Raw genomic sequence first — 14708 nt, 5'->3', positions numbered from 1 at the left:
ATTTTATAACCTTGATCAAGAGAAAGTCACCAACAATTCACACTCAACTCCAGCTTCAACCTGTCACATTCATATTGTTCAACATATTGTCAGTACACCTGCAGCAGCCTCCTTGTCTTACCTCACAGATATTTATACCCACAATAACCATAGAAGAAGAATGGAATTTCTTCCATCCTTTATAAGGTCTCAACACAGTGTTTATTTTGAGAATAGTAAATCTGAGTATGGTGACCTTTGTGTTTTTTGACTCCTTGCCAGCTGGGTCACCTGACCCTGGAGGACTACCAGATCTGGAGCGTGAAGAGTGCTTTGGCCAATGAGTTCTTAAACCTGCTTTTCCAGGTCAGTATAGCCACACTACATACTGTAGTTATAAAACTTACATTGATTTTTAAAGTTTTTTTATTCAAAATCATTTTTTGTGCGTTTGCTTAAATCTGTGTGTCTTTTTCTTGGTCCAGGTCTGCCACATAGTCCTAGGGCTCAGGCCCGGAACTCCTGAGGAGGAGGGACAAATCATCAGGCATGTACCTGTCCACTTTGTCTGTCATGTCATTGTGTACAACTTTGAATATGCTATTGGAGCTAACAAATGTCTTCATTTGATTTGTGTGTGTGTGTGTGTGTGTGTGTGTGTGTGTGTGTGTGTGTGTGTGTGTGTGTGTGTGTGTGTGTGTGTGTGTGTGTGTGTGTGTGTGTGTGTGTGTGTGTGTAGGGGTTGGTTAGAGAGGGAGAGCAGACATGGGCTGCAGCAGGGTCAGAACTGGTTCCTCATCTCCATGCTGTGGTGGCAGCAGTGGAAGGACTACGTTAAATACGTAAGTCAAGTTCAGGAAGCTGAAATGTGTGGATATACTGAACCTGTGTACGGAGATTACCACCACAGAAGATGTGTGCAATACAAAATATATGTTGCTTTATAAAGATGTGCTTTATAGGAGTGTTGAGGTTTCATAACACCCAGAGAGGAAGGAGAGTTCAGCCTGACTGCATCTTGACAATCATTTCACATTAGGTCCTACTGTAGAGACAAATGTGACACATGGCCACTCACAGGCCACTTTTTTACCTCTCTTCTGAAAAACTTAAATTGCTTATTAACCAGTCGATAGACTTTTGTATTTTTATTTCACCAGGTCCAACAGTATGTTGTATGGATTCAAGAGCAGTGTTCATTTCATTAATAAAAACTGTGACCAAAAATGTTCATCAAATATTCTTTTCATAATTAAGATGAGACAAGGATGAGCGAAAAGTAGATATTAAATAATAAAAACTAAGACAAAGACGATGTTATGTTTTGTTTTCCTGGATGAGACGGGACTGAAATGTTTGTGGTGGATAATCAGATATTAATGATTTCCTATGGCAGCTGTACATCTAGTCATAATATGAACAAAACTTCTCTGTCACTGACTGACGTGTGCAGATTCCTTGAATCCCAGGTCATTGCTGTCCCAAACTGACAGAGAGTTAGTGACAACAACATGATGGATTTGGTCGGCAAAAACTTTTTTTTATATTTCAGCTAGAAGGAACACACAATGCAGTAAAGTGACACTGAAGAGACAGCGACTTCAGCAGTTATTATTGCCACAGTAATCCGTTAACTGTAAGTCTGAATGTTAACTAAGAGTACATATCTGCTAACGTTACAGCTGCTGTAACCTCCTTTTTCGTTTTTCAGTTAGAAATTCCCTCATCCCTCTCTGCATTAATGCGCAGCAAAAATCGCCTGACATAACAGCAAACAGGAGGATTCTTCTCTCTGCACCTTCAGGAGTAGACAGGACCGCATCTTTATGGAAAGATCTCTTAACATTGATTGGATAAAGTGGGAGGGGAAACCAGAAAATGCCTTTTGAGTTTTACTGCATGAATGCGTACTTCCAAAGCCGATCAGTTTTTGAAACCTGGTCTGCCACTGCATCTTGCACAAAAGTCACATTGGGACAGTGACAGTTATGAAAGCCAACACCACATTAACCTCAGATATCACTTTGAACAATGACAGGGCAGTCCCTGCTGTTATCTTCCTGTCCAGGAGCATAAGGGCATCGTGGTGGAGCAGCCGTCCATCCTGAGCTCATTACGAACTCCAATGGCCACAGCCACTATAGAGCCCATCCCACCAGACAGACTAGGAGGACTGGGAACCTTCAGCCCAGTCAGCCCCACGGAGGAGAGGTCACCTGATGCTGTGTCGAGCGCCTCGGAGGCTACAGAGATCGGTCAGTCATCACAAATCACAAAACCGTAGATAGCATTTAAAACCAAACCTCAGAGCTGCACATTGATGAGTATGACATGACTGACAGAGTTAGACCTGTTAAAATGCACATAATGCAGAATATTTAATGTGAGCCATCATTGTGGAGATATACCTCATCCTCTTCAATACCTGCCTTTAACTGCAGCTGGCCATTGTTTGAGAGAATGAAGGGTATAGTGTTAACCTGGCCTTTATCGTTGCCAGCAATTTTAGGCCTCTGGCTTTAGCTGGAAAGCAGTTAGCATTGTAGAATTCACAGTATGATAATGTTGTAATGCTGTGTGTCAGAACTTGAGCAGACCTCTTTTAACTTCAACCATCAGAAGGAGCAACCCATCAGCCAAGTGGCTCTGAGGGTGTACAGTTATTCTAGCTCAGTTGATTGGATTGTTGACATTGGACCATCATTCAGTTGTGTATAAGTTAAATGTTGCATGGTGGGTTTGTGATTATTAATTTTTTTTATTTTAGATAAGTAATAAAAAAATGTTTGTGTTACATTTGTAAGCTATTTAGCATTTATGCTGGCATCTTTATGATGTCCAGACTCATGGAAAACACATGAGTTTACTAGAAAACAGCATCCCAACTTTGAGGTTGGATTTTTAACACTTTTCAAATCTGTTTGTTTCTGTGTTTTTTTTCTTCCCTTTGTGTGTGGCCTGGTTGCTCCCTCTCTTTCTATCCCCCCTTTCCCTTCTGTCCCAGCAGCCCTGAGCCCCCAGGTAGCTCCCTCCGCTACAGAGAGCTGTTTCGCCCGTCAGCACAACGTATCAGACAACAACAATCAGTGTTTTTCTGGAGCCAACGGACACCTCCCCTCCCAGCTGGCAGCTCAACGACCTGGAGCCATCGACAACCAGTCTCTGGTCAACACCGACCCCATGAAGGCAAGGGTGTGTGTGTGTGTGTGTGTGTGTGTGTGTGTGTGTGTGTGTGTGTGTGTGTGTGTGTGTGCGCGCGCGTGTGTGTGTGTGTGCGTGTGTGTGTGCGTGTGTGTGTGACTGCTTTCCAGTTCATTTGTTTACTAGCAAATAGCAAAACAAAACTGAATATACAAATCATAAGAAAACAAGGTGAACGTTGAACTCTGAACACTTGTGCTGGATGGAGCTCACCAAAGCGTGTCCTGCTCATTCCTGCATTACCACACCCATCTGGCTGAAGTTATTAAGGAGGGACTTGTGTTGATGTTGATTTGTTCATCTCACTCTCTGAGAGAAAGCAAATAGGTGTATTATTAAGACGGTGGTTTTAAATTAGAGAAAGCTAGAGATGTGCCGTGTTCAAAAAAGCAATAGGTAAGCGTTAATGTAACAAAACCAAGCTCTTAATTTTTTGTACACAAGACTTTTATCGCCAAATACATGGTGTATTAAAGAGAGTGGGTGTAATAAGCTGTAGCCTCAGCCTACACCTTTTCAGTCTGTGAAAAAGAGTCTATGTGTTGTGTTTGGAGCACTTGGTAGAATTGTTTGCCGACCAAAAGATTTTTCGGTTTCAGTTCCAGTCTTCGCAACTTGGTGGTTACATCAGAAAAGCCACATCCCACAGTCAGGAGGTGATCACGCAGCATGGATCATACACCATATTCATAGCTTTGCTTTGGCTTATGTTTGACATTTGAGAATAGTCGAGCTACCCAGTGTGAGAGAAGGCTTCAGTATCAGTACATTTGCCTTCTGAACTGAGCTTTTTTGTTCAAGGGAATCCAAAAACTGTTTTACCATGCATTTGAAAGACTAATGTGTCCCAGACCCTGGAAAATTACAAATGCAAATTTCACAGCATGTTTATCTTTACAGAATTTACAATCTTTCACACATATAAAAAAAGACAACAAAGTGTCGGAAGGATATTTTTGCAAGCTTTTTCTTTGGTCCAACAGAAGAAATTATCTGAGATTCCCAATTAGGAAGCACTCCTCCTCCACTGGCAAAGGCTTTCAGGGACCAGATGGTGCTTCCTTTTTCCTTTGTCTTATCTCTACAATTTGTTGTAATGATAGCAGGCTGCCAGCATGTGCATAGCATTAGGATACTGTCTCTGTCTATTATCTGTAATTCAAGTAGGCAGATAGTGTCTTTTGTGCACGTATTTAAATGCTGATGTCTGTGCTGTGCCCCTGCAGGCCCCAACGTTAACCATGGAGGGTGGCAGGTTGAAGCGCTCCTTGCAGCTGGCGCCTGGTAGAGACTTTGAGATGGTGCCAGAGCCGGTGTGGCGGGCGCTCTACCACTGGTATGGTGCCAACCTCAGCCTGCCGCGACCGGTGAGTGAAGACAGAACACCCACTCCACAGCTAATTACCTCACTATCACTGTAAGGCAGGACCGAGCATTATTAACAAAACAGTATACTCTTATGAACAGAGCTGTTGTTTTGAGACTTTAACAAGCTGGTAAATGTTGGTTTGTTAGAACTTTTAAACAATTTTTTTAAACGAAATCAATGAAATGATGAGTTACCCTATGAAATTATGAATTTTTCCGACTTTAAACATGGTTTTCTTTGACAAGACTTGAAACATAACTTGGATTTGGTCTCGATTGATTTCAGAACAGTTCGGCTCAACCACTAGATGAAAATGATGCATTACGTTTAATAGACATGATTTTGGCAGCGTGATTGACTGTCTTCTGGATATGTTGGGCCCTTGATATGAATTTGGTCAAAAGACAGTGATTTAAAAATGTTCTCAGGCAGATGCAAGTATGTGTGTTCTGCCTACATTTTCCTCCACAGAGTAAAACAGTATGACAATATGTAATGGATAGCTTGCCCCCTAACAACACACAGTGTTGTTGACTTTAGGCCACAAGTCTACTCATGTCTCAAAAAATGTCTAAATATCACCATGAATGCTCTTGTCTGAGGGCCCTTTACAGCACTTTAGGGGGTTTTTACTCCTGAACACTTTAGTTGGGTTCAAACCTGATCTGCTGTGTTCTTCAATTTGTTTAAATTTGTTTAGGCTCCTGTGAAATCAGTCATTTAATCTCAGGTGCAGACTAGACAACTACAGGAGTCTAGCTCCAACTAAAGTCTGGTGCTTGATCAGCACACAGATTGTGGATTCTTTCAAGGAAGTGATCTTTTAAGCAATCCTTAGAGTTATAGAGCACCAACGTGTAGTAATGTTAATACATACACTATAACTAAACTATAACTAAAAAGTAATTTTTCTTGTTTGGTCAAGACCAAGTGAACTGAACTACAGGAGTGAGAGCAACTAAAAAAAAAGACACATCCGGGTCACACGTGTCCAGAATGATCAGTTGACAGTGGTTCTATTCCTAAAAAGCATACAAGAGACTTGCAAAACCTTTCCATTCCACTCCTGCAGGTTATCTTGGAGAGCAAGACGGGCCAAGCAGAGCTGGAGCTCTTTCCGCGCTACCTCCTCTTCCTCCGCCAGCAGCCGGCCACACGCTCCCCCCAGTCCAACATCTGGGTCAATATGGGTATGACCAGCCTGCGAATGTTCCCACCGTATTTGCCCCCACCAAGAGGTAACGTAAGCCTGCAGCAAGACCAGAGCAAGCCGTCGACAAATGCTTCACTGAGCTACCCCGCATCCTGCCTTTTTAATCCCCCCCCAGAGTGGACTGCCCCGGCCCTGGCAGCGCTCTGGTTTGGGAAGTGGAAATCATTTAAACCTTTTCTATCTGCACAGACATCGCCATTCGAGTAGGTTTAACATCTCTTGTTCAAGTCCTCTACACTTACTGGCAATATCCATGTGCTGTATCATACTGAACACAGTGCTGAAAGGTACACATGCTAGAAACAGTCTGCGACATGATAATAATGTCAGGCATGTCTGTACTCTCTTAGCAGCGCAAGGGACTACTTGGGATTTTCATGAAAACATGAAAACTGACAAAATTTGAATCTGTCTCAGTTGAATCCTCGTCATCTGTTAGAAAATGACAACACACAAAGAAGAAATTCAGGAAAAGAAATCATAATTAAGAAAAGCAAAGAAAGTGTTAGTTCAGTAGCTGGCCCTCTTACTCCTGGCCAAAGGTCACTGTGACCTCACAAAACACATCTTGTCTAGACTTCTTATGATGTTTGTAAAAGGGAAGAAATCTGGCTGTACAGATGGAAATGTTTACTGTAAAGACAAGGTTCCATTGAAGTGATAGTTCAGATCTTTTGATGTGGGATTATGTTATAGTCAGTGTTACCTGCAGTATTTGATGGTCAGCTGAGCTTGTCAGTGAGAAGCAGCTGTTTCTTAAGCTGCAGTGCATTGAGCTCTCTCAGCCGCTGTGCTTTGAGTTCAGAATGTGTTTGGTCTCATGTAGGACTGCAGAAATGTCTTACAATTTCTTGCTTGCTCTGTCCCGTGGCCCAGTCAACAAAAAGCTACTGTAGCTACTTTGAGCCGTTTGCCTGTTTGGCCTTCAAGCTTTCTATGCTTTCCCCAGAACCTGTGGTGATGGTCATCACTCAGTCTGTTTGTGTCCAGTGAAGCGACAGAGGACATTTGGAAATCTTTTTAAATGTGTTTGATGACGGAAGATTCTCAGTTAATCCAACCTCTGGCTGTACCTGCTGTTTTAGTATTAGATGCCAACTCTTCACTAAATGACATGCAGCAATTGTAGCAGCAGAATGCAGACAGATACAAAACCTGCAGTATTACAGAACAGTTAGTCGATATGAGTATACTGAGTGTAGACAGCCATCACATTTGAATAGTGGGTATGAATGAGGTTTCCTTTCCTGTCACAGTTTTATTTTGGTTGATGACTGTAAGCTGTTGCAAATTAAGTCATTTCATTTCAGCCACTTCCCCATGAGTAATTCAGATCTATTGTTCTCCCAATCGAAAACCCTATAAATAGACCCACTCACTCAAACAATAGTTGGAGCTGTGTTGTAATTTAATGTATATTTTCCCTTTGCATTACGTCTAAATGGATCTAATGGACAAACTGAAAATGCCTCACTGCAAAGAGAAAGCAGATGCCGAAGCATAAAGTGAAGATGAACACAGCTGCTTCAGTATAATCAGGTTTGGGTTGAGAGCGCTTGACCAAATCAAGTCAACATATCAGTTGTCAGGCTTGAGTCCCCAGTGGAGCTGTGGCTTTCCATCATGACTCATACTCTGTCTGAGCAGCGGACCCTCTTTCAGCGTGTGGCCAGATATCTAAAATGGATGCATCATATTACACGCAATAAGGCAATAGTAGAGCACTTGAACAAGTGTAGAGGATGGATCATTGTGTGGTCTAACTGAATAGCAAAGCTGTGCACATAGAAAAGACATATAACATTATACAGATATTAAAATCACGCGCATTATTAATATTTTTGAAATCATTATCAGTTCAGTGAAGCTTCTGAATTTATTTAACAGCACTAATATTGATTGGTTTGCAATTGATTAATCCAATCTGAGTCCACTAAATCCACTAAGTTGATTGACCAATCAAGTCTGCGCTGATTGATGAAAAAGCCCTTTCTTGCTGCTTCCTTACAACTAATCCTCAGTCAACAGAATGCTGTGGTTGGTATTGATCAGTCATTTGCATCTGTAAGTGTGAAGCAACATGAAGAAACGAGAATTTTAGTTGAATTTCAAAACAACAAGGACTTTTGTAATCACAGATAAAGTCCTTTCAACTGAGGAAGAAGTCAAAGGAACAAATCATAAATTTGAACTAAGAAAGTGTGTTGGTTGAGTTGGTTGAGTTGGTTGAGCTGGTAAAGGTTGATGTCGTCTCTGTGGGCTTCAGCAGGTAACGTGCCATCCCCCAACGCTCCTCTGAAGAGGGTGTTGGCCTACACAGGCTGCTTCAGCCGCATGGGCACCATCAAGGACATCCACCTCTACCTGTCCCAGAGACTCCGCATCAAGGAGGAGGACATGAGACTCTGGCTCTACAACAGTGAGGTGGGTTGCAAAGCTGTCACAGGAGCCTCCTTTGCTTTTATATACTTTACTTTTTAGTAAATATCAGATATATGTCAGCCAGCATATGACACAGTACTTCCTGACAGGAAGTTACCTGGGTCATATTAGTGGCAACAATTTTGTTCTTATTGAAAATGTATTAAAAATGTATTGAGCATATGTGTTGTATGAGCATATATGACACATTAGGACTGTATCAGCTGGGGAGTCTTAAGTTGGGTCCTTATTTAATATTGTTGAGGTCATATCTTGAAAATTGTCCCTGTGTCAAAATTTGATTCTAAGACATTTATTATTTTAGTTTTGAGCTTCCAGGATGTGTTTCTACATTGATCTATGTTTAAATGACCACACAGCAAACCAGGGGCCAGCACAGGAAAGGTATTCACAGTCCATTCAACATGTGGGAGGAACAGGGGTTCAACAGGGCCCAGCAGTAAATCTTTCACTTAGGCCCCCACAGCTGGCTAATATGAGAAATCTAATGACACTTTCAAAAAGTGATACAGGAAGAAGACTTATAGAGTAATAATGAATTAGTCTCAAAAAACAAGAGGTTATAAAGCTGTTTTATCTCGTGTCCTCCTCTCTCTCTGTCCTGCAGAACTACCTCACTCTCCTAGATGATGAAGATCACACATTGGAAAGCCTGAAGATTCAGGATGAGCAGCAGCTAGTTATTGAAGGTATAAAGCACCTTTATTTTCAATGACATTTTGCTCCATATTAGCAGAACTCTTCAGACTCATAATAGTGCTATAACCAATGCGGAATATAAATATATACACATATTCATATGATTTAATAACTGGTCATTCTGAATATGAAAGCACAATGGTTTGATCACAGAAAATCTCTTCTACTTCCTCCACAGTCAGGAACAAAGACATGAGCTGGCCTGAGGAAATGTCTTTCATTGCTAACAGTAGTAAGATGGACAGACACAAAGGTAAGCTGGGGGACACTGGATGAGCTTATTGGTTGTTTGTACCCAGACAAACATCTTGAAAACACGCTCCGATTGGTGGATAACAACTACACTTTATAGCAGACAAGCATCACATTTAAAGGGAAATCTTTCAATGGACATAGCATCTGCTCATCTCCTCACTTCAGACTGTAGGAGGTGGCTAATGTGAGACAGCCATATAAATACATGTGTCAACAAAAAAATATTATTTAATTGTATCATGGGATAAAGTAATTGCAGTAATGGTCTTTCAGTCAGAGATAGAGATAAAAAGCGGAAGATGGGAAGCTCATAGGGTTACATGATACAGTCATGAACCTCTGTGTCTGACCTTGATGATACAGCACAACACTCAAGAGTGCAAAAGTGTTGCTCAGTAACATCCTTAAATATCCTTTATGAATATTTTATTTTGTCCCATGTTTGTTACAAATTTAAAAATCACTCTTGATTGTCCCAATTCTCAGATATTCTTTCTGCGCATGTTAGGCTTGAACACCTTGATGGTTGAAAGGCTCGAAAGAACAAATCGTTCAAACGAGTCTTTGAAAAGATGCACAAAGCTGAAATCTGTTGTATCAGAAACACAAATATTGTTTCAGAGGAATTAATTGGATTTTCTCAATAAAGTCACACAAACGTTTGTTTTATATTTCTGACAGAGTAGACACATCACAGGGGTTGGAACCACTTTGCGCGTATGAAAAAAGTTCTACTCTGATCAAATTTTTTTGCGTGTGTAAACACACATCTTGTCTGATTACTTTATTTAACATAAACAGTTGAGTTGGAATCTCTGAGAAGGATTTCTATCAGACTGAAGACATTTGTGCATTTAACCACTGCTGCTGTTGAAAATGTTAAAGCATGTTGAGATGAATTGATTTAAAGTTGTCATGCTGAAACAGTGAGTTTAACAGTGTCATATGTGCAGTAGTAAAATGTCATGAGCTCATCAGTGCTGTTCAGTAAATAAAGCTTCTTATGCCCATTTCATGTTTCTTTTTCAGTTAAGTGTTTAAATCTGACCATTATGTCCTTGTTTTCCATCCCAGTTCCTACAGAGAAAGGAGCCACTGGCCTTAGTAACCTTGGCAACACCTGCTTCATGAACTCAAGTATCCAGTGTGTAAGCAACACCAAGCCTCTCACAGATTACTTCATCTCAGGGAGACACCTCTATGAGCTCAACAGGTACCATTTAAGTGTATGGCTTTGGTGGAAATATTGCCTATGTTGTTCTGAGTGTGTAATTCTAACTGGCCTGTTATTGGTGCATTTACAGAACCAACCCCATCGGGATGCGAGGTCACATGGCCAAATGTTATGGTGACTTGGTGATGGAGCTGTGGAGTGGGACACAGAAGAACGTGGCTCCACTCAAACTTAGAGTACGCAGTTTTGATCTGTGACCCTCAATCGCCATTTCTGTGTCTGAACTTCCTTCTATAGGAGCACTTTAACATGCTTTTAAAAAGATGTATAGAAATCAAATTTATGATGTCATTACTTCCTCTCCAGTGGACGATAGCAAAGTACGCGCCGCGCTTTAATGGCTTCCAGCAGCAGGACTCCCAGGAACTGCTGGCCTTCCTACTGGACGGTCTGCATGAAGATCTGAACAGAGTCCATGAGAAACCCTACGTGGAGCTGAAGGACAGCGATGGCCGGCCTGACTGGGAGGTGGCCTCTGAGGTGAGACTACGCTGCTGATCACAAACTATTATCTTCAAATGAACTAACCAGTATATCACTTTTTCTGGCACAATGGTGGACTCATTTTTAGATACACTTCCTGAGGATATCATTATCGCCTAACCCTAACCCTATTGCAAATACATGTTTTATAAATCTGCCTAGAAATTATATAAAATGATGCTCCTTACAACTCCAGAACTTTCTTCAGTATCTGTAAATCCATGGAAACATTGCAAACAATTGCTAACCTTTAATGGTGCCAGTTTGCAAAAATTGTAAACAAATGTAGAATAAAAGCACACAACTTACCAGAGATGCAGCAATTGTAGTTTGTATTAAGGTTACTTAACCTTAAAAAAAGAAAAGGACTGGTTTCACGATTGTAATGAGCCATGAGCATTTTTTGTTAGCGTTATCTTATTTGTCACTGCTTACCTGAACGTTATTCCACATTGCATTTTAAACTGGTGCACCAGGTTTGGTTTCTTTCCATCTGCCAGTTATGCAATTGTCGTACATTTAATTTTCTTCACTCTACAACCGCTGTTGCTATAGAAATATTAGATCATAGTGTGCTTTATTTGAAAGGGAGAACAGAAACACTCACTGTAGCTGAACCTTCACGCTTACAAAACCAAGACATTTTAAACTGTGGTTAATGTTAACATTAGTTGAATGCTGCAGCCCTGTTGCTGTCTTCATAGCAAAATGTACTTCCTGTTTATGCCCCCCTAAAGGACTGTAAGTTATTTGAGGTAAAGTTCCAAAACTTGGAGCATGATGATCACCATATTGAAACTGAACACTTGTGGTGTGTGACATTGACATTATAATGAGTGAAATTGGCTCTTTATTTCATGAAGTGAGGTCATTTGAAATTAACAGGTTGTCCATTTGACTCAAATATAATAGCAAGCAATGTCTATTTAGCAACTGAATTAATCCATTCTGGTGAAAAACTCACATAGTAAAATGTTTTTAGGGCCAGTAATGACTGACTAATATACAAGTCAGTCCATCAGCTGAGCTCTCCTTTACCTCGGTAATGTTGCTGTGTTGGTGTTCTAGTTGTTTTCTGTATGGCCTGAGTAAGAGGGATTCACAGGATTAGTGGTGTGTGAACTCACCGCTCTGCGTTTATGTGTCCATGCTCCTCCCCCCTGAAGGCGTGGGAGAACCACCTGCGTAGGAACCGCTCCATTGTGGTGGACCTCTTCCACGGCCAGCTCAAGTCCCAGGTGAAGTGTAAGACATGCGGACACATCAGTGCTCGCTTCGACCCCTTCAACTTCCTGTCTCTGCCCCTGCCCATGGACAGCTCAATGCATCTGGAGATCACCGGTGAGGCGGCCGGAGGAGAAAGTCTCATTACATATACTTTTTTAAGCAACAAAACCTTGATAATGTGTAATGTTGTGTTTGTAGTCATTAAACTGGACGGCTCCACGCCTGTGCGCTACGGCCTGAGGTTGAATATGGACGAGAAGTACACAGGACTGAAGAAACAGCTGAGTGAACTGTGCAGTCTGAAGCCTGAGCAGATCCTCCTGGCTGAGGTCCACACGTCCAACATCAAGGTACACTGACACTGATTACACTACAGGCCTTGTTTCACAGAAAGATTTGAAGGTCTTGAACATTTTAAAAACAGACATTGGTTGTTGAAAGCGTTTGAGTTGTTATATGTTGTGCAAGAATGTAAAATGAAGTTTTTTGTTTTACTTTGGGCTGTTTCTGTATGTGTGTCTCCTGCAGTTATTGTAACAAAGTGCAATTGTGAAGTTTTTCCACAGTCAAGCCTCTCTTTCTTTTTAATTGTCTGAGCTTTTGTAAAGCCTGTTAGTTCTTATTATAAATATACTCGGTGTTTAATCTGTGTCTATAACTATGCCATGCTGAAGTTGTATGAATTGGGCCCTGAATAGTCCTTGACTTTAATGTTTAATATGGAGTGGGAACCCTGGCTAAGGCTTTTGTCTCCCAGCAGAGACACTCGGCAGAAAAGTATTAGATTATTTCTAATATAATCTAATAGTTCTAATATCTAATAGTTTTTTTCTGACTTTGAACTACAACATATGTACACTTAGAAGCTGAGACATTTCAGTGTCATGTTGTCTGCAGTAAATCAGGATGTTGTTGGTCACAACTCAAGTGTTCTGGTTTGTTGCTGAATGTCCAATGTGAAACAAAGAGCCACATTCTATGCTTTGATTTATGCATTTGCTTCTAGACATGTGGGAAGGCTTATGAAATTGTCTTGTGGGCTAGATCTGGCCCGAGGCTGTAGTAATTATCAAGAAAGGGTACAAGGTTGAACATTGTGGTTGATTGATTCATGTTTCCGTGTCTGAAAACCTGAAGGTACTCTTCACAACAGCGTGTTTCAACTTTTTAGAACTGCATAATGCCCCTGCCCCTGCAGAGCTGTCCGTTAGTATACCACTTCAGTCTGTGACCTTTGTCTTCAGAACTTTCCTCAGGACAACCAGAAGGTCCGGCTGTCTGTTAACGGCTTCCTGTGTGCATTTGAAGTCCCAGTACCAGGTTCACCAACATCACTGAGCTCACCCACGCTAACAGGTGAGCCTGTCCACTCACACTCTGTCTCAGCACTGTTATCAGCATGGATCTGTCTGAATGCACATCTGTTTTCTCACTTCTTTGCTCTTAACCTTCATCAGATGTCACGCCGATAGCCAACGGTTCCACTGTTAATGGGAATGTGAGCAATATGCCCCTCCTCATTCCTAACGGTGGCCCAAGCTCCATGGTGCCCTGCAGCCCTGACACACCCCTTGGTAATGGGATAGCTAATGGACACATCACACCCGTGCAGGAGAGCCCCTTCATTGGATACATCATTGCCATGCACAGAAAAATGGTGAGAACTCGGCACAAATGCAACAGTGCAATAAAAGAAAAAAAATCTGTGTATTGTCAGTCACAGTCGGTGCAGTACGGTAAAAAGACATCGAATAGTTATTATTTTGACAGGGATTGTGATATGAGTCAGGATTAGTTCTGAAATGATCATTGTTACCTCGCAATTTTAGGAAAATCAAACAAAGTCATGATGATGTGACATTTGTTCGGTTCTTGAGACCAGGACATCTCTGCAGCACGACAGTACTTCATTACAATACATCTTGTTACAAGTATTGTCATTATCAAAAGCTTTCCTACTTCTTAAGATTTGGATATTACACTTGGCCATATTGCAATTTTGTTTGTATTTCAAAAAAATCGTGCAGCCCTTATTGTCAGTAATATGAGTTTAAGTCTACATTTGATCTTGAATGTACATATCATTTAACTAACTGTCATCTTGCTGCTGTTGCTTTATAGGTGATAATTAGGTGCGTTTTGTTTTCCCAGCTGTTGATGCAAGATTCACGTTTGTTTCCCCCCTCAGATGCGTACAGAGCTATACTTCCTGTCATCTCAGAAGAACCGGCCCAGTCTGTTCGGCATGCCTCTTATAGTTCCCTGCACTGTCCACACCAGTAAGAAGGATCTGTACGATGCTGTCTGGATCCAAGTGTCCCGACTGGCCAGTCCACTGCCTCCACAGGAAGCCAGCAACCATGCCCAGGACTGGTAGGCTCACATTTGCTTTAACCCAGCGCTTTTTTTGTATATTCATCTTTGGCTTTTGGCAAAGTCACATGTAGATTCACAGTCCCCCCCCCCCCCGCCTCCAGCTCAGTATGCCAAGCTAGATGTGTGCTAGATGATGCTATATATGTGTGTGTGTATATATATATATATATATATATATATATGTGTATGTGTATGTGTATGTATGTGTATATGTTTGTGTATATATATAT

The 14708-nt window shown here is 41.3% G+C and overlaps 1 protein-coding gene across 1 annotated transcript in view; it reads left to right on the top strand.

Annotated features, from left to right (window-relative positions):
- The window catches only part of usp32 (ubiquitin specific peptidase 32), a 53349-nt gene extending 38870 nt beyond the window's left edge, over positions 1-14479 (top strand). Inside the window, exons 10-27 of the mRNA XM_030441907.1 lie at positions 262-345; positions 465-526; positions 719-821; positions 2048-2234; positions 2984-3165; positions 4407-4547; positions 5622-5787; positions 8032-8186; positions 8812-8893; positions 9082-9156; positions 10233-10371; positions 10463-10568; positions 10699-10872; positions 12042-12216; positions 12301-12452; positions 13347-13458; positions 13560-13759; positions 14291-14479. Coding sequence (XP_030297767.1) covers positions 262-345; positions 465-526; positions 719-821; positions 2048-2234; positions 2984-3165; positions 4407-4547; positions 5622-5787; positions 8032-8186; positions 8812-8893; positions 9082-9156; positions 10233-10371; positions 10463-10568; positions 10699-10872; positions 12042-12216; positions 12301-12452; positions 13347-13458; positions 13560-13759; positions 14291-14479 — 2484 coding nt within the window. The remainder of the gene's footprint in view (positions 1-261; positions 346-464; positions 527-718; positions 822-2047; positions 2235-2983; positions 3166-4406; positions 4548-5621; positions 5788-8031; positions 8187-8811; positions 8894-9081; positions 9157-10232; positions 10372-10462; positions 10569-10698; positions 10873-12041; positions 12217-12300; positions 12453-13346; positions 13459-13559; positions 13760-14290) is intronic.
- The last annotated feature ends 229 nt before the right edge of the window (positions 14480-14708 follow it).

The sequence above is a fragment of the Sparus aurata genome, chromosome 2 (assembly GCF_900880675.1).
Source record: "Sparus aurata chromosome 2, fSpaAur1.1, whole genome shotgun sequence".
Taxonomy (NCBI): Eukaryota; Metazoa; Chordata; class Actinopteri; order Spariformes; family Sparidae; genus Sparus; species Sparus aurata.
The sequence above is the reverse complement of the archived record's forward strand: the minus strand, read 5'-3'. Positions and strand labels throughout refer to the sequence as shown.